The 25,971-nt window shown below is 45.7% G+C and overlaps 1 protein-coding gene across 2 annotated transcripts in view; it reads left to right on the top strand.

Moving 5' to 3' along the window:
• The window catches only part of ZNF106 (zinc finger protein 106), a 693,205-nt gene that overhangs the window by 121,271 nt on the left and 545,963 nt on the right, over positions 1-25,971 (top strand). For both annotated transcript variants that reach the window (XM_069638825.1, XM_069638826.1), the window contains one exon: positions 2,301-2,362. In XM_069638825.1, coding sequence (XP_069494926.1) covers positions 2,301-2,362 — 62 coding nt within the window. The remainder of the gene's footprint in view (positions 1-2,300; positions 2,363-25,971) is intronic.

Genomic DNA, 25,971 nt, shown 5'->3' with positions numbered 1-25,971 from the left:
AAGACTACTGAACAGTACATGGACTGGGCTTGTGCTATATAGCTTTATTTACAGGTTGCCCAGGTGAGGGGGGGATCTCCACACACAGCTGTGTCCAGGTAACTGGGCCAGCATCCTGCCTATTGTTTCAACCATCTTACTTTCCTGCCTATCTCTATTGCTGGTGCCCTCGTTATTGATCTGTGTGACATTTTAACCGTACAGTTGATACACTTTAATGAGATTCGATAACCTTGGTGGTACCACTTTAGAATTGTATATATTTATCATTGTTGACATCCGAGTACAAAGTGCGTTATTGTGATCGTGTACATACCTTTGAATACTAATTATATAAAGACTGTGTTTTCAGTAATACAGTGTGTGGACATTCCTTTGTGGGGATTCGGGGACTAAACTGTACTTAAGGACCAGCCTGCATCACCTCCTGAGAAGCTAGGCCTTGAATGCTCGTCCATTGCTACCGTAATAGAGAATCTTGGCTGGGGTCTTCTGTGCCTCTCCTCTACCATATAGAGAGCAGAAGTACAGACACCCCCTACCAGTCTTTACAGTCCTTCACGTAAGTTGGCCTGCAAATCCAAAGTGGCACTTATGAAATGCTGACAAATCACACGCATAAAGAAAGTGCTGTGATCCATCTTTGCACAATGGGGAATCTCCCATCGGCAAGAAAAAATTAAACAAAATGTCGTCCTAGCCACTAGCAACTTGCTTACCCTTAAGCTTGTACGACAGGGCCAGTAACCTGGTCTTGCCCGCAGGGGCTGACGACCCCTCGGCCCAGCACTTGCCTTACCTTTTAAGGTAAAGCCTGTAAGGAGAGATCCAATTCCTGTTTATCTACTTTGTTCTGCCAGTATTTCTGTTGGCAGACCCTTAACTCCGGCCTTGCCTCCTCGCACCGATACTTGCCAGTGTCTTTTCCTTAATTGCAGAATGACATCAACCCCAGCAAAGCCACAAGCAGTGGAGAGTCCTGCTGAAAGAGGAGGAGAGTAGTAGGCGAGAAAGAGAAGAGGGTGGTAGTGTTGCAGGGTAGGAGTAGTCGGTACTCCAGATAACATTTTGAAGTGGGAGTATTTTACTCCCTATTTTTTTAAGTTGGGAGTAAAATTATTTATTAGAGAGTAAAAATGTAAGCCCAATTACCAATGGGAGTATTTTATAAGCGAGTAAAAAGGTCTTACCTGGAAAACGGAACTGTTTTTGTAATAATTTTTTCTTTACACCTAGTTAGTCCCACACATTAAAAGGTACATGTTTACTTCTGATCAGGCAGTAATAATAGTACTTTCTTCCTGTGGTACTACTTGCATTACTGGTCCAAACACATCCATGGAGCTGCGTGGGTGAAAGCAAGGGCGCAAGGTTTTATGTGCCAGTTTCCTATTTTTTCTGTTGGGAGTCTTTGTACTCCCTATTTTTATTTTTTGGGAGTATTTGCCTGTTTTTATGGGGTAAAAGTGGCTGATACACCCCTTATCTGAAGGGCTGGGAGTAATGAGGAGGAGTGGGAGGCGAATTGATATGAGGAGGAGTAGAGCTGGAGGGAGAGGCAGTAAGAGTAGAGGGAACGAGGTGAGTGTGGGCATAAGTGAACCAGCCTGAAGCCAACTGAGCAAGTGCAAGGCACTACCCCAATTTCCTATTAGAACACTAACTTTCTAGAGTAGGGTTAGTTTGGAAGTCCCTGAGTGAGTTTAGATAGCCAGCCTTTTAGGGAGACATGTCTAGCTGAAGACAGACATTAGACATTAGGGCTCACCGTTCAGTAGCACTGACTGGGCTTACAGACACCTGGGTTATGGAGGAGACGCCACTGGAGACCAGAAAGAGAGGGCTGGTCCTAGGGACCACAATACATCTAAATAAAAAACCCTTGAATACATCGCTTATTGCAGGGGCGTCTGCTTCACCGTAGGAACTAGTCAATGGATACCACATGCATATGTGGGACAGGCGGGTAAGGCAGATCTACCTTTCATGCAGCCTCGGAAATTGGATGTTTTGTATAACTATTTCGAAGTAATTTCTTCGTTTCTACATATATAAAACGTTTTGTGTACGTTAAGAGTTTTGCTTTTTTTGTATCCTGGCTCTAGCCTTGATTTGTGATAGGAAAGGCTTGTACAGCTGTCGGTGCCCTCATAACAAGGAAACGCAGCACTCCGCATGACAGCTGCTCCTTGAACAAAAGCCTAGTTGTTCTAATTGTCGGATCTTTCCTGTTCGTGTTTGAGATGAGCAGCTGTTCCTTGATTTCCTGCCTGTCTTATGTTTTTCTTTCCTATCCTTAGGAGATGGATGAACACATGAGGAGCATGCTGCACCACCGGGAACTTGAGAACCTGAAGGGCAGGTACACCAATGCTCGCCATCGCTGGCCAGCCACTGCACAGAGTGCGGCTTGTGTTTCCCACGTCCCTAGCCTTCCCTTTTTCAAATGTTAAACAGTCATATCAAGGTCTTTGTCTCCCTTGACCCATTTGTGACAGATTGGGGCACAATGTGGATGTACTCTCAGGACCTGTTAGGGATTTTGTGCCAAGTAGCTTTTAAAACAATTATGCAGAGAATAGACTCCAAATTAGATTTTGGGTGAAGAACAATTCTCCATCGGATAATGCTGATGTGATAACCCAGATATCTACCCATCAGAACGTTCTGGATATTTTTCAAAATGCATCCTTTCATTTTCCCTTCGGTATTTATTTTATTCATTGTTTGAAGATTCAGCATACAGTAAAACAGAAAGATTGCTTGAGTCAAATCTGCATGATGCAACCAATTTCTAAATCTAACAAGGTAGTCATGAACAAATTATACAATGCCTCCTCAACATGGCGCTGCTAAAATAATTTCAATACATGAAAGGCCGAACCACCTTTCAAGTAGCCAACGCATGTTTTGTTATGGTAACATTCCTTTGAAATGCACCAAGTAATAACCCAGTAGTTTTAGAGTGCCAAGGCTTGACCGTGCAATGGGGTACTGTGCTCTTGCCACATGAAGCCAGGGCTTTGTCTGCTGAAGGAATGAAAAATGAGCATGGGTATGATAAGAGGATGGGAAAGCAGGAAATGGATTCTACAAACAAAGGAAAGCAGGGATGCAGCAGGAAAATGTTTTGTAATGGCATCGCTGCATGTCCGTTCTGTTAGCCATAGTTCTGCACTAGGGAAAAGGCAGATATTCTGTGAAGTATTGTGATCATTGGGTTGTTTCTCCAAGGCATATTTGGAGTCTTAGTATTCAATGCAATTTTGGATGCATTAGGTGCTCAAGTGTGTTCTCAGGCAGTCCTTGAAGTTTGGGAGCTTTTTTGTTCTGGCATTTCTGTGCTCTACACCATGTCAAACTTCAGAATGTTAATACTGGGGCTGCCAAGCCAGAGCCAAACGGGCATTGTCATTGATGGACTATATACATATATATAGAGGGGAATGTTGCGGGTAAACAAAAAGTAAGGGAATAGAGTGTTCAAACTAGTACAGTAACATTGCGAAATCGTGATACCCTTGACATTAAAAAGGTTAAGAGTTTGTGTAATGCTAGTTTATTAAAGTTCATGTTGAGACAGGCTGGTGCCTTAACTCTGAGTCAGCTATCAAATTATAGAAAACATTGCCATTAAATACACTGACCAGGTGTGGTCAGACTTCAAACGTTCTGTAACACCAGTGTGTCATTGTGAGCATGTCTGTTGCACACATGCACAAAATAAGTGGGAAAGACAGGAAAACTGGTAGGAATTACGGGCACTTTTAACTGGGGGTGGTTTTTTAGCTTGTGGCTTCTCTCTTAGCATATCCCTGAACCCGACAGTCTGGGAGTTATTGGGGCTGCTAGTAACTTTATGGAGAGGGTGGTGTGGTGAGGCCAGATTCCTCTTTGGCGGAGTCTGAGCTCTTCTGTGAGTTAATCTGCATAATTCAGCCTTATCTACCCGTCTCCACTTGACCTTGCCATGTTAATAGAGAGGCAGCTTTGGGATCTTGGGTCCAAACAGAAGTGTAGTCTGACGCCCAGCTTACATTTGCAGGTCTGCTTCAAATGTTATGGGCCTTTTCATGAACTGAGCACCTCTCCCGTGTATTATTTCTTTAATTGGGTGTTTGTTTTGTGGGTGCTACATGTCGCTTTATGACTGCTTAAAAGCTCTTGATGTTTTGAAATGACGTAACGAACTGTGACATTGTCAGGCCCCACAGACAATGTAGCCCCCAAATAGATACCAGAGAACTAACACTATCTAAGACCTCCTGAAACAGGGTGACTTTCCTCCAGAGAGTGAGACATCTGTGATAAATATCACACAGGGTCGTCGGGTGGCTGAGGCGAAAAGGCGGGAGGAGCCAGATGGTGCTACTCTCACTCCCAAGCTGCAAAAAAGAAACGCATAATAATTGGTCGTCGCCCACAGTTCAGTAAGTAGGATACAAACTGTACACAACTCCCCCCAATTCCCTTTTCCTACCTGTATCGATAAATATGACAGGTGAACCTACTCGTATGTGGGATTACAGGTGGATCGGAAGGAATATCTAAAAGTGTCCATTGATCAGAAAACCGCCCAGACGAGTTGCCAAAGGGAGAAGTAAAAACAAAATTGCAGCAAACCTGGCCGGCATGTGGGCACAACTAATACAATGAGGGCAGAGGGAAAGTCTAAACAGTCCAAGGATGGGGACAGAATCCAAAACTAGGTCACCAGAGACGAAAAATCAAAGACACCCCCAAAGAAACCATCGCAAAAAATAGGAACTCGGGAGAGTAAAAAAAAGTTTTACAAATCCCAAAACAGGTCCAGATAGAGGCCAGGTGGAGAAACGGGGATAACGACCATTTAACCAAAAACCAGAAGGGAAGATTAGAGAGCGGGTCTTAGAGGAAGCTTGAGTCAGGAAGTCAATTCAAGTCGTCAAAGCTAGAAGGGAATAAACAAAAGGCAATCCAATACACAGAGCCAAGGCCATCGAATAAACAAGAGGGCAGAGAAAGGAGGGCCGGACTCGAGGTCAAGCACACAATACGGCTTACTTTGGCAAGCACCGAGCACAGGTTTCCAGTGCATTTTGTTCTTCGTCACGGGCCGCTGGGTCTGCAGCATGTAACGTCATTGTGTGCATGTACAATTGTCATTCCGTGGATTCTAGGGATTGCGGTGCCGCACCGACCCTGGTGCTGGTGAAGGCGCCATGGTACTCGCCAGCCCGTAGATCTCCTTGGCGACCAACTGCTATGCCCACGGAGTGACAGAATCCTGACAATAATATAACCTAACATGGCACGACCTAACCAGCTAGTTGAACGCAACTAGCATTGCGTCCCAATTTTTTAAGAAAATGTATGATGGGCAGCCCCCTGCTTCCCCTCTCCTGTACCATCTGTGCACTTGCACGATCTGAACATACCATGCCTTGCAGATCGTATATCTTCCCTCCTTGCACGGTGGCGCCTCAATGCACTGGGAAAAACTGCAGAACCGTCGTCAGACCTATTTGCTGTTATCTACACTGTTAATTGTATTATATGCACCTACTCTGCCTGTGCAGACTTGTATCGTTCAGAAATTCAAGGCCTCTGAATGACTGTTGCTTTTTCCCCTTGTTCCCTCCCTCCCTGAGCGCTTTGAAACACTTGCCTTGTGTACTGGCGCTTTACAAATAAACATTGCCTTACCATACCATATTAACAGTATATAAAACACAAAGCAAATAGGTTCCATTTTACACAAGCCGCTTTTTTTCAAAGACAGAATAGCTTGAGATAAGATTTCCAAACACCTGTTCTTATTACTACTGTCTTCTTTTAACCAATAGTGAGATACCTTGACTCCAAATGCTCGACGATATTTGCTAAAGTTTGGGAACGAGAAAAACCACCCTTTTAACACCAATATACAGTAGAGACCGTTGGATTAGCTGCCTTTTCATTTTCTCCTCATATCCGTTTTTAACCACCTGCTCCGCCTTTGTGTGTTGCGTTCAGGCACGTGGAGGCGTGGGGGTTGCCAGGTAGATAACATTGTGGCCAGGGTGTATGCTTTGACCTTGCCCGATATATACATGTAACGTTTTCCATATCTTCTGCAATAAACAAGCGCACCTTCTAGCACGTTTGCATTAGTAGCCACAATCCTGTTCCCATCCCTGACTTGATCTGTGCCAAGGTATATCATACTATCTTTCGCACACTATATCCGCTGCAGTGATTAGGTCCAATTTATTTTACACTCCCGAGATATTCCCAATCTTTTGTGTTACTTCCATGAAAGGGCCACGCCACTTTCCTGGTTTTTCTAAAAGAACGCCATATCATTTGCATCTTACCTGTTTATTGCAACAGGTTATACTGGCGTTCCTCTGTGCTCATTTGGTTGTGATAACATGGAGAGTACATTTTTGATGTCATTTCATCCGGCTTGATAATGTTCTGCTTATCATTTTAAAGAGCTGATGAAAAGGTTGCTGGGATAGCTTTGCACATTTGACTGCATAGCAGAAACATGTTTTGTAGATCTAAACTTCATCAGAATTGGGGACACTGAAGTTGAAAGTAATACAATAAACATATTTGTTTTACCCTTTTCCAGGTGTGCTTCGGTTGTGTTTGACTTTTGTGCACATTTTGTATGACGCCAAAGAAGCTGATATTCTCAAACAAACTCCTAAAAGCTATGCACTCCAGGGCTACTATGATGAACCGTCCTGTCTTTCTATATCAGTGGAACCCAAAAGAAATCTGGAATGCTAGACGGGATGCCAGTAAAGAAGGGTGGGAGAGCCATTTGTGAAATAACAAAATAACTCCCATCCTTGAGTACCCACTGGGCCATCCTGGTCCCCTGCCTACAGAGCAGGGTGTTTGGGGGATCAATAACTCATCCAGGACTCAGGCCCCACCACAGTCAGTGTCCTGCACGTCTGAACCTGGTTTTTCCTTTTTGGCTTTAAAGCATGGTGCGGCCTCAAAGTGCTTTGACGTAGCAGTTTGATGGCATGTTAGCACTACATAAAGCACTGAAACAAGCCACATTCACGATTGATTGCTAAGTAAGTCAGCAAGCTTTCCGTTCCTAGCACCCAAAAGCTGGAACGCGTTACCCACCTCACTCAGAAATGAGGAATCCCTCACAGTCTTCCGGAACGCACTCACAACCAAGCTCTTTAACTAGCCCTGCCCTCCTAAACAAGTATCCTTCTCTCCCTCGTGTAACCCATGCACCGGCCACAATCTCATTTGTTGAAACTGTCAGCTTATCTCTTCTGATGTATTTTTGTCATTGTAATCCCTCAACCTCCACAATCACTGTAACTAATTTACCAACTATTGTGTACTCCTTACCTGTAACTTGACTAAGCAAGCCTTGTAGCAGCGCATCGATGCCCCCGGGCCGTTTTTGCGCTATATAAAAGCAAATAAATAAAAATAAATATATTCTATAAGGATACTTTGGACACTGTGTAGCCCCATAACAATACCTCAGTAGCATAACATTTTAAAATCGAACAACGAAATGCACTTTGGGTCCTTGGGTCCTTAATAGAACTGGTATCAAACGACCAGAGTAATTTTCAGTGCCACGACTGCCTTGCAAGTAAGATAGTTTGGAAGTCAATCAGTTTACTATTTTCTGCAGCAGTCTACCTGCTTTTTGGTTGCAAGTGAAGAAAGCGGCTATTGTCTTCCAGTGTTCTGGACAGGGCCCTGCTAAATAAAAACAATGTAAATATAACAAATATGCTTCTGCATCAGTAACTGACAAACCTATCCATTCCATTTTTGCACAAGCGTGCATTCAATTTCCGAAACAAACTAAGTATGAAATGATGTAAACATAAAAAAGGGAATTTCATTATCGCAATTATATTAATATATAGGAAAATTCATTTCGGTCTATGTTGAGGTGAAAACATGTACGTTATGTGAAACCTCATCAAATCATTAAACTTAAAATAAAATGATAGATTCACTCCATGAATCAGAAGAATGATAAAATAGCGATGAGACCATAACACAGTTCACAAGATGGTGGCCTTGGAGAAAAGCCACACTAGCCTTTCAGGTTGGCGCATTCACTTCTGCTGTCAAGACGAGACCTAATGTGAGAAACTACTGGTAACCCTGTTTGTTGATGCTCAATAAGACGTGACCGAGCAGGTGACTAACAACTGTGGGGGTAGGACCAAGCCTGGTTTGCATGGGGTCTTTACCCTCTCTGTAATGGCTTGGCAGTCGAAGAGCGATGGTCTGGTGGGAAACAGTGGACAAGACCAGTGCCAGAATGTGAGAAGGAAAAGAGAGATTTTGTTATGCAGACAGATACAAACAGGCAAGAGGACTGATGAAAAGAAGTTTGATTCGGCGAAAGAGAAGATTTTACCTCTACTACTAGTTACAAAAAGACATGTTAAGAGAAGCTAGTGTACATTGTTGGCCACAACACTAATGTACAGAGGGAGGGCTAAACAATGTTTCTGACGGTTTCACGGCAAGGTGTTGCTTCAGAGTTAAAATGAATGATAATGTAAAACGGTTACATTTTTCATGACGTGCCTTCCTGTGCTCAGAGTGCAGAGAAGCACTTTTACATGGAAAATGTTTGTAGCAGTAACCTCAGGCTCTGTAGATAGTGCTGCATCAGCTGTGTGGTCAGGTGTTTGTTTATTTTACTTATATAGCGCACCTGACCCAAGGGTATCTGGGTGTAAACTTGATTATGGAAACCAGAATGTAATGTTAAGGTGGGGCTAGGTGAGGGGGCAGGTGTGCATATAATTAAAACGGTGCAAGACTGGACCATATGCAGTGTGTTGTTTTCCTTATGTATATTACATGCCATTGTAATCTAGCAAGGAAGGAATTGGGACCTGGCCTTTCATTCTCATTGTTTCAAGTACTGCCAGATAGTCTTGCCACAGCAACAGCTGAGGCTCCCCACAGTGGCTCTGCCTGTGCTTGCCACATCTCTTCTGTACATGTTTGAACAAGCTTCACTAACTTTAGAGTGGCTTAGCCATGTACAGTATGAATTACTGTACATTCTGCATCCGCCCACTCCTAGTGTCATAGAGATAAAGCGAGTGTACAGTTGGTATGACCCTGACTGGCATGCAGCATGAGTGCTGGAGGAAGCAGTATGTTTTCTATTCCATTGAAGGGATATCATAATGGGTGCGCCTTGGTTTGGTGGGCATGTAGTTGGCCTCTTATGCGTTGGTAGACTTGGGAATGTGTGTGGGGGCATATCGCCATTTACATCATTTAGTGGAAAGAGCAGGACATATATCCGTGCTTGTCAATGGCAAACATTTCAGCTATGCATGTGGGAGGACAGCGGCAATGCATAGCCTGATTTAACTGCATGAGGAGAAGCTTGAGTTGGAGAGCAACACACCCAATCCTCTAATGCAATAACACTCACTGGGACATTTGATACATGCATGCCCTTATTTATTATGCATACAGCCATCAGGCTTTACACATGAGATCAACAATGTCATACAGTACAATACATTTCATCATAAAACAGAAAGACAGACTACTATAATCACCTTAGAGGGAATTTAAAATGCATACATACAAATCTTATTTAAAATAACGTGCCACCAGACAGTTCCATTAAGATGGAGCAAACGAATTCATAATACTTCATCATGTGGAACATCAAGTTCTGATGGTTTCCTAACATTAACACTCGCCATGTATTATACATATGAACATCATTATGAGTATTGTCATAAGCCTTCAGGAATATGGCTCTTAAAAAATGCAGGCTTTCACAATGACATATTATATGCTCAGATGTTTCTATGGTTAAAATCCCACACAGTCTACAGTATCTCATATATCTTTAGAGATTCGCAATTTGGCTCCTAGAATTTCTAGCGTGTCTCGCATGTTAAATTTGAATAGCAAATACTGCCTTATAGTTCCACAGTCTGGGTAAGCTGCTTGATGCACTGGCTTAGTTAGATCTGTGGACCAAAATTCCAAGAAAAGGCCGCTGTTTGCTTTAGTGTCTAAATTAACCATATCTTGTTCTTTTGCAAAATTGGATATGGTTGATTTCAGTAGACGCTTGGTCTTACTGTGGGTATTTTGTAGCCATAGTTATGCGTTTTCTTTAGCCCATTTATGGTATACCTTGCATATCAAACTATGATGCCAGCATCTAACAAAAGTGCTTTAGTTTTAATGCTTTTAATGAATTCCACAGTAAAAGTATTAGCTAAAGTGCATAATTTTACATAAAACATGAGTGCTGGAAGAAGCAGTGTGTTTTCCATTCCATTGAAGGGATATCATAATGGGTGCAGCTTGAATTTGTTGTGCATGTAGTTGGCCTCTTACGCGTTGGTAGACTTGGGAATGTGTGTGGGGGCAGATCACCATTTACATCATTTGGTGGAAAGAGCAGGAGATATATCCATCCTTTTAAGTGTCAAATCGTTTCAGCTATGCATGTGGGAGAACAGCAGCAATGCATAGCCTGATTTAACTGCATGAAGAGAAGCTTGAGTTGGAGAGTAACACACCCAATCCTCTAATGCAATAACACTCACTAGGACATTTGATAAATGCATGCCCTTATGGATATTTGGATACAATTTCAACGCAGTAGTTGATTGATTTCTAGGCATTGTAGAACCTTACCTTTTTTCTGATCTAATCCACCGCTCCATTAGTAAAGACATTGCAATTGTCCATATCCGTTCGCCCTAGTCTTCCAAACAAATGGGTTTCAATCTGATGTCAACTTGAATAGTGGTGTCTAATGCTTACATTTAACTGTAACTGCCATTCCAGCTGTAAGGAGTTACTATTAAAATAAATCACTCATTAAACATCACTTAACATTTGGTTTTAGCATTAAAGTACTCCAACGCCCCATCTCCTTCCCTCCATCTTCAAGGGTTGTCCCCCGCAGGAAAGGGACTGCATTTGTATTAGGTGCATATGAGGATCCTTTCCCCCGGTGTGGAGCCTCCTTCACTTTTGCCTCCCGAACAGCTGTGCCAGTTCTTTTCTGTGTGCCGGGCCGGACAGCTCTGCTGTGCCTACCGCTTTCGGATTACAGGCTAGTGGGACTTTGCTTCCTCTTCATTATGGGAGACTTTAATTTTCTTCATCAGTAGTGCTTACCGTCTCTACTGTGAGACCTCTTTCCCTCCCTTTCTAGGTCCACTCTGCTGCTCTACACTCTCTCCTGCCCCTGTGGCGTGTTCCCTTTTCTGGGGCTTGGAGGCCACGTGGGACCCAGGAAGAATCTCTACCAGATGCTGTCTTCCCCCGCTCCAGGGTCGCTACTGGCTGAACCAGGGGTCCCCACATAGCCATCATTCCTAGCTCCAAGCCCCTGTCCTCCTTTGCCTGCTGCACCAATGGCCTCTACACCCCAAGCAAAAGAGCAATCTGCTCGGCCCCCTTTCCCCATCACCCACAGTGGCAGTCTGACATTTGGGTCTACCTGCGAGGCAGTAATTTGGACTGATATCACAGGCTGGCATAGATCACCATGAAATATCTCAGTCCAGTAGTGCTTTTCATGAAATAATCTTTTGGATGACGAGTACTTGGAGCTCAAGTTCTGGCTCAGGCACCCCAAGGCAAAGCAAAAGAGATGATGGCTTGAAGGTTTAGAATTAATCTTAACCTCTGGCATTGCTCTGAGAACCCTCCAGACCATTGTTCTTCGTCTGCCAAGCCTTTACAATACGGGAAAGACCATATGCAAATTCAAGGCATGAATTCGTTTTCAAAAAGTGATTAGCAGAGTTTGCTAATTAAAGTGTTCTTGATTAGCAAACAAACCTATTGGATTAGCAATGTTGTACTAATATTTTTATGTCACCAGAAGTTATCTGTACCCAAGACATAATAGGAGTAACAATAAAGCATGTTTGTGTACCGCTGAAATAAGACCTTGATGAGAGGAGTGTCTGTAAATTGTAAAGGTTAGCTGCATGAATGGACACAAATAAATAGATCTGATAAAAACTGTCTGAAAACAGTTTTCAGTGGAAGGCTAGGTGCAGCTCTGTGGAGTAGGTCTTGCACAGGGCAGTGTCTCATATATTGTATGCTTGACCGACCATTTGCTGTGTAAGAAGTAGTTCAGAAGTTTAATAGCATTAAACTTTTTTTTAAAGGTCATAGCCTAAGACTAAATATGTACTAAGGTGTTGCAGCAGGCATATAGTCATTGTCAACTTCAGGTGGACAAACTGTCCTTTGCCTGTCATTGATTTCAAGTGTTTTCATTATGGCGTTAATTAAGTTAACCCACACTGGTCTTTGCCAAAAAGGCTATAGTTTGCTTAATAAAAGTATAATCCTGATAACTTCTGGTTTGCAATTATTTTTAAAAGCACCAACTTTTCTCTTCTGCTTAACAGTCTCACAAGGCCTTGGGCACTTTTGACATTGGAAGAGATGATTAATGATGTACTCTCTCTCTCCATTAGAACTCTTCGAACTTTCAGTGAACCCTCGAGACCGTCGTTCTTGGTCATGGTACGGAGGGTTGGACAGAACAATGCCATAGGTTAGGATTAATTCCAAACCTTCCAGCCATTGCCTCTTTTGTTTTGTGCAAGTCGTCCCGATTCAGACAGGTATGCCCAGACGTGGGTGCCATGCCTGCTGGGCCTAGAGATCCAAGCCACGCCTCACTAAGGCCCAACAAGGCTGAAACATGTTTGGGGATGCTTGTGGTCTTGTGCAGAAGAGACGTGACCAACCAGTTTGCGCCTGACTGCCTCTTTTGGGGTGGGACCAAGCTTGATTTGCATATGGTCTTTCCCCTTTTGTAATGGCCTGGCAGGCAAGGAATGATGGTCTGGCGGTTGCCCAGAGCAATGCCAGAGGTTAGGATTCATTCTAAACCTTCCAGCCATCACCACTTTTGTTTTGCGTCAGGCACCCCAAGGGGCAGGTGTCCAGGTAGTGGTCTTTTCCCAGAGCCCAACCCGACTGGATTACTCATATGGCAGAAAATTTAATCGGGGGAGCAAAAAGTTCTGGGAGGGCCTCCAGTGGGTAGCCCTTGTTAGAAAGAGGCTAGATGTGGATTTCCTTACACCTCCAGATAAGAATTTGTCTGGCATCCCATCCTCCTTTGCAGACCATGATTGGTCTCTGTTGGTTTGGCATAATACGTATCTTCCTCCCACTTTGGGAAGCAGAAGAGGAGGGAGGGCCCAACCCTCATTCACTCTTTTGGGTTGTGAAGATAAAGCTTTTGTTAACCTGTGGACAGAATTTGCCCTTGTAGCAGCAGCTCCTTTTGATGGATTATCAAAAACATGTTAATCGGTCCAAACATGTTGGAAGGAGCTGTAGGATATGTTCATAGAGCATCTGGGATTGGTCTGATACTGGATGGGTGCTCACTGATGAAGTTTGATGAAAGGCCCAACCAGGATTCAGGAGGCATAGGGCAAAGTGAGAGGATTGCCATTTGACAGCCTCAACCTTTTTAACCAGTTGACTAAAAACAATCTGTTATTATTACTCTTTTATAATGTGCTTATTACCAGCAAGTGATTTCTAAGCGTGGGATCTGGATTTGAGTCTGTGTTGCACTGTGTTGTCTTGCTTCTAAGACAAATGTATTGCCCCTGAGCTATCCTTCCTCCCTGTCTATCTAAACAAGAACACTTACAAGTAGGTTGCTTTTGGTCATTGCAAAGACTGCCCAGAAATACTTTCAGTATTGTGCCCAGAAGAGCAGAAGGTCCTGGGCTTCTAGGATTTTAAGTGTTTTGGTGCTACATTTGGGCCAGGCATAGACTAGACTGTTTTAGAGTGCTCTGCCAAGGAAGAGACTGAGGTGAACCAATTCCTTCAATACAGCAACATTCTCCTGAAACAAGCACATTCTGACATTTTACAGGCTGGGCTGTGTTTAGCGCTGGTAGGGGGTGGTGTGTCTCTACTTCTGCCTGCTTAGCTGCAAGTAAGCCATGATTGCGCCATTTTGTTTTCAGAAGTGGCTACATGCTCCATTTCATAATCAAATCTGAGCGAGGAGATTTCCAAACCTCTTCACATCCGTGTGGTAGAGTCAGCCTTTCTTTCAGTGATTTCTGAGGATTTCTATTGTACATTTTTTGTGGTTCAAATGAAAGACAAGGGGTGGTTGCTGTCCACTTTGTGCCTTTTTGATTTCAACCACTTTCTTTCAGTAGTGAGGTTTTCGATCAACACTGTTTCTCAGGGGCTTGGCTTTGTTTCTAAGAACTACATGATGTGTACATATATATTGAGCGATTGGCTCATTCAAGTAACAAACAGGGAGATGGCTCTTTGTTCTCTTCTTGATTTTGGCCTGTATCGGTAAGCTGTTTGGAAGAAGTTGCTTCCTCCGAAGAATCTGTATGGAGGGCTATACTTGGACACCAACGTAGGCAGTACCTTTCCTCCCCAAGAGAATTCAGAATATTTAATCTGTCTGAGTGCAGATTTGCAGCTCTTTGAATGTTTCAGCATTCTTCTTTCAAATGGTCTTGGACTTGATGGCATTTTGCATTCTACTGGTACCTTATGAGATCGTATGTGAGAAACTTTGCTTCACCTGGGAAGTCATTAACCTTAGGGCTCTCAGTCTTGGTTCTAGTTTCAGAGCCTGTCAACTATTCCTTTGCTGGCCGGTGAACCAGAGGTGTTCCCTATTTCTTCCAGACTTGACTATGCCTATCACCACAGATTTGTTATGTGCAGGGTGGGGTTCCACCCTGAGGGACCTAGATGTTCCTGACCTGCTGCCCTGCTAGGATCCAAAATGTCCACGTATTCAGGAGCCTAAGCCAATTAATCTGGCAAGGGGGTCCTTTTCCCTCGTAGAATAGCACAGAATATTGATTTTGACAGTGAAAACGACTGCAGTATTGTGCTAAAAAAACAGTCCAAGCAGTTTGAGACTAGGACCCTTAAACATTCAGGCCTGTGTGTCGGGGGTCGTCTCGGGACTCGCTAATAAAAATTTACAAAAGTCAAAAAAGGAGTGTGCACAGGCAGGAAGTAACACAGGTTTATTTAGGGCCCAAGTGCAGGTGCAATTGAGACAGCTATATTCAAACAGATCGCGGTACAGAACTGTGGGAAAAGGCACTGTCGAAACGCCCCTAAATCTAAAATATTTATAACAATCGAGCTAATTAACATTAGTAACTTTGCAACATGAAAAAATCTCCCCAAACCAAGCTGATGGGTGCTTCAGCATTATACCCTTATAGCAAAACATGCATTATGTGCTGTAATTGGGTACACAAACCTTCCCACTTCCTTATTTCTAATTTCTGAGGTCACAATCCAGCCCCCACTTCCCACATTATAATGACAATTCACTGAAACATTTGAGATGACCAGCGGAACTTTATTCATCTGTCCCGGTCATCTCATCTACGTTATCATGAGAGACGCTCTCTCGCGTGGCACTGTCAGAGCCTTGAACCACGGACATACTGCTATACAAATGTTGTATATTAAGAACTTCTTCCCAGGCGAAATGTACTAAGGGGCAATTTGAAACCACTTTGGTTCTTTTGACTCCATCTAATAATCGCGTTTTGCAAATCATTTCGAGTTATGACATGGTTATGCCCTCCTTGCTTGTCGGTGGTACCCATGGGTTCTAATCTGTGACCACGAAAATAATAACACCTATTGTTTGCTTCTTACCATATCAGCCTGGGATTGTGGGACCTTCGATGTGTTACCAGCCACTGCAACTTCGTTGCAGATTAATAAGAAAGCTAACACACGTTTTCTGCAAAAGCATTTTGTAAGGCTTATTTACTGCGTTTCAGCCTATCCCTAAATTTGGTTATACTTACCTGTGCCCCTGCATTTCTTTTATATGTAAGTTACTTTTATTTTGGCCTTAACTTGTATAACGATTAAAAGGAGCCCCCTCCCCTTTTACAGTCCTACTCTTGCAATTGCCAAGTGTGTACCTTTCCACTGCGCAGACCTTGCATTTTTATTACATTATTCGATCTTTTATTTATCCATCAATAACTAACTCTTTTTGTGCCTCCCGTTCCCTTTCTGCTACTTTATCTTTGAGAATCCTCATTTTTTTACAATCTTGTCATGTCTCCCCCAATCTCCTCCTAACCACCCAGAGGCAGTTTACCCCACCCATATACACCCTGTTCCATCCTTTAGGCATGAAATCCAAAATTGTTGATAGTTTTCTAAATCTTCTGGTTTAAAGACCCAGCCATCAGGATCCCCTTCTTAATTTCCCCCAATTACTTTATTACCACCCTTATTTTCAGTAGCCTTTTTATCAACACTTAAGGGTAACATCAACTGCCCTTTTTTTTGTTAGACTATAATCTGAAAATGTTCTTAATGATGCAGGAGGGGACGAGAATGGGTACCAATGCGGGGTCAGTCACTCAAAACAGTGCAGAAAGCCAGGTGGGTACCCATGCGTAAATGCTGTCCAACCAGCTACTTGATTGCACTCCATTAACTTTGCTGGTCATTTTTTTATGGATTGTCCATATCTCTGTTATGGCTGCTTTCAGTATTCTATTTGAAGCCTCTCCAGTGGGTAACGTTGTGGAACAGCTGCTCCCGAACTTTGCACACACCCCTCCCTCGATAGCCATTAGGAGGTCCAGCACGTACCTGTTCTTGTGGGCCACCAAGCATAGTGCCTTTATCTGCTCCTTAATTGCCTTTGCTGTTAAATTTACCAACTGAAGCAGCTCATGTCGAGTGAGCTTCAGCCCCTTTGCATTAGTGTTGCCTGGAAACCTGGGAGCAGTAGTGAAGTTAAAAAAAAGAAAGCTGCACCTGTGGAGAACAGGCTGAAGTTTTCTGCGCTTTTCTCTGAAAAAAAACTATTTTTCCCATTTCTTCCTTCTTATTGATGTTCTTTCCTGCTCTTGCTGTGCCATATTTCCCTGCAACACAATCTTCATGGTAGTGCTATTTCGAGGCACCACCAATGCAGGAATGTGCAAAGTGACTAGAGCGCAAACGCCACTCCAGTCAGGCGGAAACTGGGCGTAAGCCTTCAATCTACAGGCCCACCATACGTCCATCACCACAGCAGTCCCCTGCGTCATGCATTCCGCATCACCTTGGTACATCCAGAATTAGTGCCCAGGTAGATAGACCCACTGAACCTGAAACACAAAGGGAATTGTCGAAAGCTCTCGATGTCAACTTGTTGATACTGTTCATGTAACCAAGTTAATGCATGTACATATTCTCCCCTATTTGCCCTGCAACTATCATTCACCATGACAGCCACGTTTTGTTCAAAACCTACCAATCCCTCAGCAAAACATTGCATTATTCCCCCCTCCCATTTGTCCCTATACCACACTGCTCCATTTAACCTCATCAATGGCCTTGCATAACACCAGGGTATACTTTGCCCTTCCTCACTTGTGCACCATAATCTCTTGTGGTCTCTTATTTGTAATTCCCCTTTTTTAGGACCTTCTGTCACATATTCCACTACCTTATGCCGGGTTTCCTCTTTTTCAATCATTTTTGTTAATTTCAAGAAAGGTCTTCAAAAACCTTTTCCCTTTCATCCAACCACTGAACCGTTACCTTTTTTCCCTGGATAAACTCATAAAACACAGCTTGGGGTAGAAAAAGTTTGGCCACTCCCATCACGTGTGGGATGAGAGAGCAGACGTAGCAAGTGCCATTCACTCTTTCTCTCCCCACACGTAAATCTCATTGTACCAAACATTTCCAGTTGACGAATCTGGCTCTCCTTCAGTGCCATGATGAAAACCTTCCTCATTCATTAAACTGCATTTTTTTCAACTATTTATATTTTCATTCAATGTGTTTAAAATAGAGCAAAAGTATTAATCCTACGCTAAAACATATTAATATCATATTAATATCATCACACTCCAAAACACAGAAATGCACTTTTCTTCTTGATTAAAACCTTTTCTTTAAAGGTGTCTTCATCAATTTCTTTTGCTTGTTTTCGATATAGTCTAAAGGCAGAGAAAAAACGTAGATATTTCCCATTTCTGATGATTGTTAATCTGCTTAGAATCGCATGCTGTGCATATAGTCTGACATCCAGTGGTCACCGTGGAGTATTGCATCTTGTTTTTCGGGGACCGAAAGGGGACGTCGGCATAGGCGTGTCTGTAACACTATCCCTATAGTGACGTGCAGTGTACCCAAAATCCCTCACGCGCCGAGGTCCCTCAGATTGTTTTTTTCCGCTCAGAATACTGGTCGCCTTAAGAGGAGCTCGTAAAGAGACATTGCCTTTGTCCCTTCTACCCTTGGTCGATTTGTTTAAATATTATCTTATAGAACCACCTACCAGCCCTCTCTTCGGCCGTTTCGAATCTCTGCCGAGACAAGACCTTCGATGGACGGTGATCCCATCAGCGCTGCCGACCACGTGGCCAGGCCTTCGAGGCCTACACAGTAGGGAGAGTGGGGTCGGGTTGGACATTTCTATCTCATATTGAGAATGCCTTTCCCTTTCTCCTACCTTTCCTTTTCGGTCGTCGTCACTGGTAACGTCCTCAGTTATGGAGAGGACTCCATTTAAATTTTGCCTGGGTTGTAAAGGCAAGTTCCCGCGGAAAGATAGACATAAGTGGTGTAACCGCTGCTTACCCCTCGAGCACAACAAGGTTGGTTGCGTGGCCTGCAAACTCCTCCGCTCTAAATCTCTGAAGGAACGCAAGGTCAAAAGGTGGGCAGCCTACGCAATGTCAAAGGGTGACTCCTCGCCCACCGCCGCGACCGGTGAGTGTGACGAGGGTGACAGTGACGACACAACCTCCGCAATGGAGGTTGTAGACCCCTCGACGGAGCGCTCTCGCTCCGCAGCGTCTGTCCCCGGCCCCGATAGGCACGGCTCTGGCCCTGCTTTGGGGGATGTACACCCCGGCGACGCTGACGGACAATTACACGTCGCAAAATACACAACCCCCGGCCATTCCTCGACGAAGTCGAAGAAGGCCTCTGTGTCACGGGGACACGGCCCAGCCGGTGGTCCCCGCCGATCGTAAGGGTCGGCAGCCCTCTCCTCAGCCGCAATCGTGCCTAGCGACCGGGCCTTTTAACTACTAAGGGCGTTACCCCCAAAGTATCAGGCACCGGCGAGACGCATCGAAAGAAGGCGTCTGTAGATGGTAAGGTTCCGCCTCCGCCGAAGACTCCACACGGATCAACTCACGGCTGGGAGGCTGGTCGCCGAGAGCATATCGAGAATCGTATCTGATGACACTCAGAAACTGTGGGCGAAGGAATCGCCGAAGCCTACTGAGAAGGTCAAGGAGACGCTGAAACCTAGCGAAGGTGCCACAGGAGCGTCTGAACCCTCCCCTAGGTCGAAGGAGAGACTTGGAAACACTCCTCCACCGTTAGGCCCATGAGCAGGTTTCTCGGAGGGTGACGGGGGGGATTTCCTCCACTTTGTGGGAGAGATCTCGACGTTTAGAGTTTAAGTTTTTCCACCCGTAGACCCTTCTGGGTCCTCCCATTGGACCAGGGAGAGATTTGAGACCTGTATGGACAGGATAGATAGGTTTGTGTCCTGTTCCGACCTGACCACACCTAGAAGGCCAAGGGATGAAGATCCTCAGGGCGCTCAAGCCAGGTTACCAAGACTTTTTGACCCCCAGGATGAGGAAATCTACAAATATGACCTCACTGAAGATGACCCTTATGTGGACACCCAGGAAGAAGACCAATTTATGGACCCTGGGAACTTGCAAGATCCTGTTGAGGGCTGGGGGGTAGACCCCGATACATGTGAACCACAGCCATGGCAGTCTCCTTTGTCACCTGACCCTAATACTGTGGGTTTGGCCTACTCACAGACTACTTCTGTTAGGGAGCCTTCGCCTGTGGAAGATCAGCCCACTTTTAATGCCATTCTACGCAAGGTTGCAGCACACTTTGAGATCGATAAAGGGGAGACTACCCCCGAGATTGATTTTGTGGGAAAAATCATTAAAGAAAAGCCGCCAACTAGCCAGGCCATTCCTCTTCTTGCTTCCATCAAAAGGCGCCTCGCGCCCTCTTTGTCTACACCAGCCTTGGTCAGGGGTGTTAACCCACGGATTGAGCAACTCTTCAGCCCCTCCCCCTCTGATCCTCTATATATTAGAGGTCACTCCATCCCAGACTCTCTGGTGGTGACCACCACGAGGAAAAGGCAGGGGTTACTCTATCCACTGGAGAAGCGCCCCCTGATAAGGAAGGGAAGAGGCTCTATGCACTTGGGAAGAGGGTTACGGCCTTGGCGGCTTTCGCTACGTGTATTGCCAACAATACAGCCTTGTTGGCCAGTTAAGCTGATGCTCAGTGGACCCTGTTACGCGAAGGCCTACAGGAAGTCTCTGAACCACTTCGCACCCATCTTTTGGCCACGGTTACAGAAGGCACCCTAGTGAACCAAAGCATCATTAAGAACACCTTAGATGCTGTGGAAACGGCTGGGCATTCCTTAGTCCAAGCCATACTCCTCAAAAGACATGCATGGCTTAGAAACTCAGGTTTCAAACCAGAGACTCGGGCGTCCCTCATTGATAAACCCCTGGAGGACTCCAACTTGTTTGGAAAGGCGGTGGATGACGCCCTGGAAATAGCAAGCAAGGAACATGAGACCTTAAAGACCTTGGACCAGATCTCTAAGCCCTCCCACAGGCGCTTACCTTTTTCGTGGCCAACGCCAGCCTCAGCAGCAGTATGCTGCAGGCAGCAACTGGTCCTCAACCCAAGGAACCAGTAATTACAACACGTAGTATGCCCAGAGAGGGCAACGTCGTGGCAAAGGAAGGGGTTGGGGCCCTACTCCTAGAGCATGGGTGCACAACATACGTCCCGTGGGCAAGCCATGCTCGCCATGCTCTTTTGTCAGGCCCGCGAGGCACAAAGACTTTCCTAATGGAGGGCGGCCCGCGGCCGCCCTCCATTAGGAAAGTCTTTGTTGTCTTCCGGGCCGGACAAAACACTGGCCCTCATTGGCTCAGCACACACACACCACGTCGCTCCTACAAGCCACGTAATGCGTGTGTGCTGCACCAATGGAGGGCCAGCACTACGGCTGGGGTGGTCCATAAGGCTTGATGCCGGAAGGCATTTCAGCCTTGGACCACGCCAGCCGTAGTACGATTCCAGCGTTCCAGCTTACCTGCCTTCCAGCACGTCTCCGGTAAGTGCTCTGTTTGAGTTTGTGTGTCGGGTTTGTTTTGCTTTATGTTTGTGTGTGTGTATGTTGAGATGCGGGGGTGGGGGGGTGTGTCGGATGTGTATGAATGTTTGTATTTGAATGTATTTTGTGTGTATGTTGAGATGCGGGGGTGGGGAGGGGTGTCGGATGTGTATGAATGTTTGTATTTGAATGTATTTTGTGTGTATGTTGAGATGCGGGGGCGGGGGGTGTCGGATGTGTATGAATGTTTGTATTTGAATGTATTTTGTGTGTATGTTGAGATGCGGGGGTGGGGGGATGTCGGATGTGTATGAATGTTTGTATTTGAATGTATTTTGTGTTTATGTTGAGATGCGGGGGTGGGGGGGTGTCGGATGTGTATGAATGTTTGTATTTGAATGTATTTTGTGTGTATGTTGAGATGCGGGGTGGGGGGTGTGTATGAATGTTTGTATTTGAATGTATTTTGTGTGTATGTTGAGATGCGGGGTGGGGGGGTGTCGGATGTGTATGAATGTTTGTATTTGAATGTATTTTGTGTTCATGTTGAGATGCGGGGGTGGGTGGGTGTCGGATGTGTATGAATGTTTGTATTTGAATGTATTTTGTGTGTATGTTGAGATGCGGGGGTGAGGGGTGTGTATGCATGTTTGTATTTGAATGTATTTTGTGTGTATGTTGAGATGCGGGGTGGGGGGGTGTCGGATGTGTATGAATGTTTGTATTTGAATGTATTTTGTGTGCTGAGTTGGGGGGTGGGGGTTCGGGTCTGTATAGGTGCATGTTTGTGTGTGTGCTGAGTTGGGGGGGTGGGGGTTCGGGTCTGTATGGGTGCTTGTTTGAGAGTGTGCTGATTTGGGGGGTGGGGGGTTCGGGTCTTTATCGGTGCATGTTTGTGTGTGTGCTGAGTTGGGGGTTCGGGTCTGTATGGGTGCATGTTTGTGTGTGTGCTGAGTTGGGGGGGTGGGGGGTTCGGGTCTGTATGGGTGCATGTTTGTGTGTGTGCTGAGTTGGGGGTTCGGGTCTGTATGGGTGCATGTTTGTGTGTGTGCTGAGTTGGGGGTTCGGGTCTGAATGGGTGCATGTTTGTGTGTGTGTGCTGAGTTGGAGGGTGGGGGTTTGGAGTTGGGGGGGGTGGGGGGTTCGGGTCTTTATGGGTGCATGGGGCATAGTGTTTGGTTGGGGGTGAGGGGGACATGGGGCATAGTGTTTGGTTGGGGGTGAGGGGGCCACGGGGCATAGTGTTTGGTTGGGGGTGAGGGACATGGGGCATAGTGTTTGGTTGGGGGTGAGCGGGCCATAGGGCATTGTGTTTGGTTTGGGTGTAAGGGGGCCATGGGGCATAGTGTTTGGTTGGGGGTGAGGGACATGGGGCATAGTGTTTGGTTGGGGGTGAGGGGGCCATAGGGCATTGTGTTTGGTTTGGGTGTAAGGGGGCCATGGGGCATAGTGTTTGGTTGGGGGTGAGGGACATGGGGCATTGTGTTTGGTTGGGTGTAAGGGGGCCATGGGGCATAGTGTTTGCTTGGGGATGAGGGACATGGGGCATAGTGTTTGGTTTATGGGTGAGGGGGACATGAGGCATAGTGTTTGGTTGGGGGTGAGGGGGACTTGAGGCATAGTGTTTGGTTGGGGTGAGGGGACATGGGGTATAGTGTTTGGTTGGGGGTGAGGGACATGGGGTATAGTGTTTGGTTGGGGTGAGGGGGCCATGGGGCATTGTGTTTGGTTGGGGGTGAGGGACATGGGGCATAGTGTTTGGTTGGGAGTGAGGGACATGGGGCATAGTGTTTGGTTGGGAGTGAGGGGGGCATAGTGTTTGGTTGGGGGTGAGGGGGCCATGGGGCATAGTGTTTGGTTGGGGGTGAGGGGGCCATAGGGCATTGTGTTTGGTTTGGGTGTAAGCGGGCCATGGGGCATAGTGTTTGGTTTGGCTGTAAGGGGGCCATGGGGCATAGTGTTTGGTTGGGGGTGAGGGACATGGGGCAGTGTTTGGTTGGGGGTGAGGGGGACATGGGGCATAGTGTTTGGTTAGGGTGAGGGGGCCATGGGGCATAGTGTTTGGTTGGAGGTAAGGGGGCCCTGGGGCATAGTGTTGCACTCCAAGAGTGAACCCAATAATAAAGCTAAAACAGGCACAGTTAGGAGATGTTCATCTTTGGCTTTTTGTGGAAACCTGACTCAACGAAGGCCATACTCCTCTTGGGCGACCCAAATAGCAAACTGTAGCAGTCCAAAATAACGGCATGTCCAATCTAGGCTCAATAAAATATATATAAGTTAATTAAACAGGCGACATACAATAACTAAATAGAAATAAATTATAACAATGGAAAATGTGTAGCACAAAATGTAAGTTTGAAATGCAAATAAAAATCGTTACCCCTCAAAAACATTCTTTTTCCATGTGTTTAGTACAACTTGGGGGCTTAAAAAGCCTCCTGCCATGCCCCGGCCACCGCCCCGCCCACATTTAATTTTCGGCCCACTATAGCCCTCATGTAAGGTACTTTCGGCCCTCTGTCAAAATCAGTTGTGCACCCCTGTCCTAGAGGATCCCCGGGCGCCGCCACTAAATGACCTGAAGATCCGGGTCCCCTGGTTGGGGGCCGGTTACCATCCTTTCTCCAGGCATGGGAGGGAATTACCGCAGACCGTTGGGTACTGTCAACAATAGCCCGCGGCTACTGTATCGAGTTCAGCCGGTCCTCCAACATTCCGACCTCCAAAGGGAAGACGTCTCACACTAGAACACTTTCTCATCATCCTTCTTCAGGAAGTAGAATCGTTGCTGGAAAAAGGAGCCATAGAGGTCATGCCTCTGTCACAGGTAAAGGAGGGTATTTATTCAGTGTACTTCCTTGTACCCAAAAAGGATCTAACCATGCGCCCTGTATTAGATCTGCGCCCAGGGAACAAATTTGTAAAACCTCAAATTTCGTATGGTGACTGCAGTAAGTAATCCCCCTGCTCACAGGAGGATTACATGGAAACACTGGACATGAAAGATTCATACTTTCATATTTCAATGTTGCAAGCACACAGGAAACACCTCAGGTTAATGATAGAAGGCAGACACTATCAATTCAAAGTGCTACCTTTCGGCATAGCCTCAGTGGCAAGGGTATTCACAAAAGTACTGGCAGTGGCAGCGGCTCATCTGCGCAGGTTGTCCATTCCGGTTTATCCTTACCTCGACAACTGGCTCATAACAGGGGATTCTCGCTGCAGTGGTGGTCGAGGTAGAACCTCGTGAAGGGGAACTCCTTCACCACCCCCGTAGTGGAAGCCACTCTAACCACAGATGCATCGCTCACAGGATGGGGGCTCACCTGTCCCATCAGACTGCGCACAGAGTTTTGGACTTCAAGTGTGGCGTCCAACCATATAAACCTTTTGGAATTGTTGGCGGTCTTCAAAGCACTGAAGGCCTTCCAGACACATCTACAAGGAAAGACAGTGCTGATCCTCACGGACCGCACCACGGCCATGAATTACCTGAACAAGCAGGGGGGCACTCACTCTCCAGGTCTGTCCAAGCTGTCACAGAACATCTGTAAGTGGGCTCTCAAACACATGTTCCTGTTATCACAACATGTACCAGGGGAACTCAATCTTCTGGCAGACGGAGTCAGCAGAAACTTCCCTCTACCCGCAGAGTACGAACGGCAGTTACACAAAGACATGTTTTTGCAGAATGTGGCTTTCCAGAGATTGACTGACTTGTTCGCAACTCTGGAGAACGGCCAATGCTAAGATTACACCCCCAGGTACCCCCAGAACTGCTCCATGGGAAACAGACTCTGGATAACATGGTCAGTGAAATTTGTCTACGCTTTTCCCCTGACTCCCCTTCTCATCAAGATAGTGCAGAAGATGCACCAGGAACCAGTTAAAGTGATACTGGTGGCCCCCATGTGGGCCCGCAACCCTGGTTCACTCATCTGATGGAGATGTCACTATCTCCTCTGGTGAAACTACCATGCCCGTACAACATGTTGTCGCAGGACAGGGGCCTGACCCTGCACCCATGCCCGCAGACCCTGAACTTGGCAGCCTGGCTCCTGAGGTCATAGAATTTGGACATTTACAACTCCCTCAGCACATTCTCAGGGAGGCAAGGAAACCAAACACTTGTTACTGCTACTCTTGTAAATGGAAACGGTTCGTCATCTGGTGTAACTCAAGGAGCATCAACCCCATTGACTGCTCTCCCACACATATTGTTTTATACCTGACTCACCTGCTGGACTCAGGTTTAGTCTTTAATTCAATTAAAGTTCACATAGCTGCACTCTCCGCCTACACTACGTCACAACATAAGGTGTCATGGTGGAAGGTTCCAGTTATTAAAGCTTTCATGGAGGGAGTGAAAAGAATTCACACTCCTGTATCTAACCCAGCTCCCGTATGAGACCTGAACGTTGCGTTAACCAGGCTAATGGGCTTCCCCTTCGAGCCCATGCATAAAGCGAGCCTTAAGGATCTCACTCTTAAAACGGCTTTCTTGATGGCTATCACCTCCATTAGGAGAGTGAGTGTACTACAGGCGCTCTCTATCCTAGACCCCTTTGGTAATAGTTCCCAAAGATAAGTTGGTTCTACGCACGCACCCTAGGTTTGCACCTAAATTCATTTCAAAGTTCCATGTCAACCAGTCAATAGAACTACCAACGTTCTTTCAAAACCCATCAAACTTGGGAGAGAAGAGCCTGCACACACTTGATGTGTGCAGAGCGCTTTTATAGGGAAAGAACCTGACCACTAAGAAAGACTTATCGGTTCTT

Source organism: Ambystoma mexicanum, chromosome 14 (genome assembly GCF_040938575.1).
Source record: "Ambystoma mexicanum isolate Mex_15411 chromosome 14, UKY_AmexF1_1, whole genome shotgun sequence".
NCBI classification, from domain to species: domain Eukaryota; kingdom Metazoa; phylum Chordata; class Amphibia; order Caudata; family Ambystomatidae; genus Ambystoma; species Ambystoma mexicanum.
This window is presented reverse-complemented; position numbering and strand designations above follow the sequence as displayed.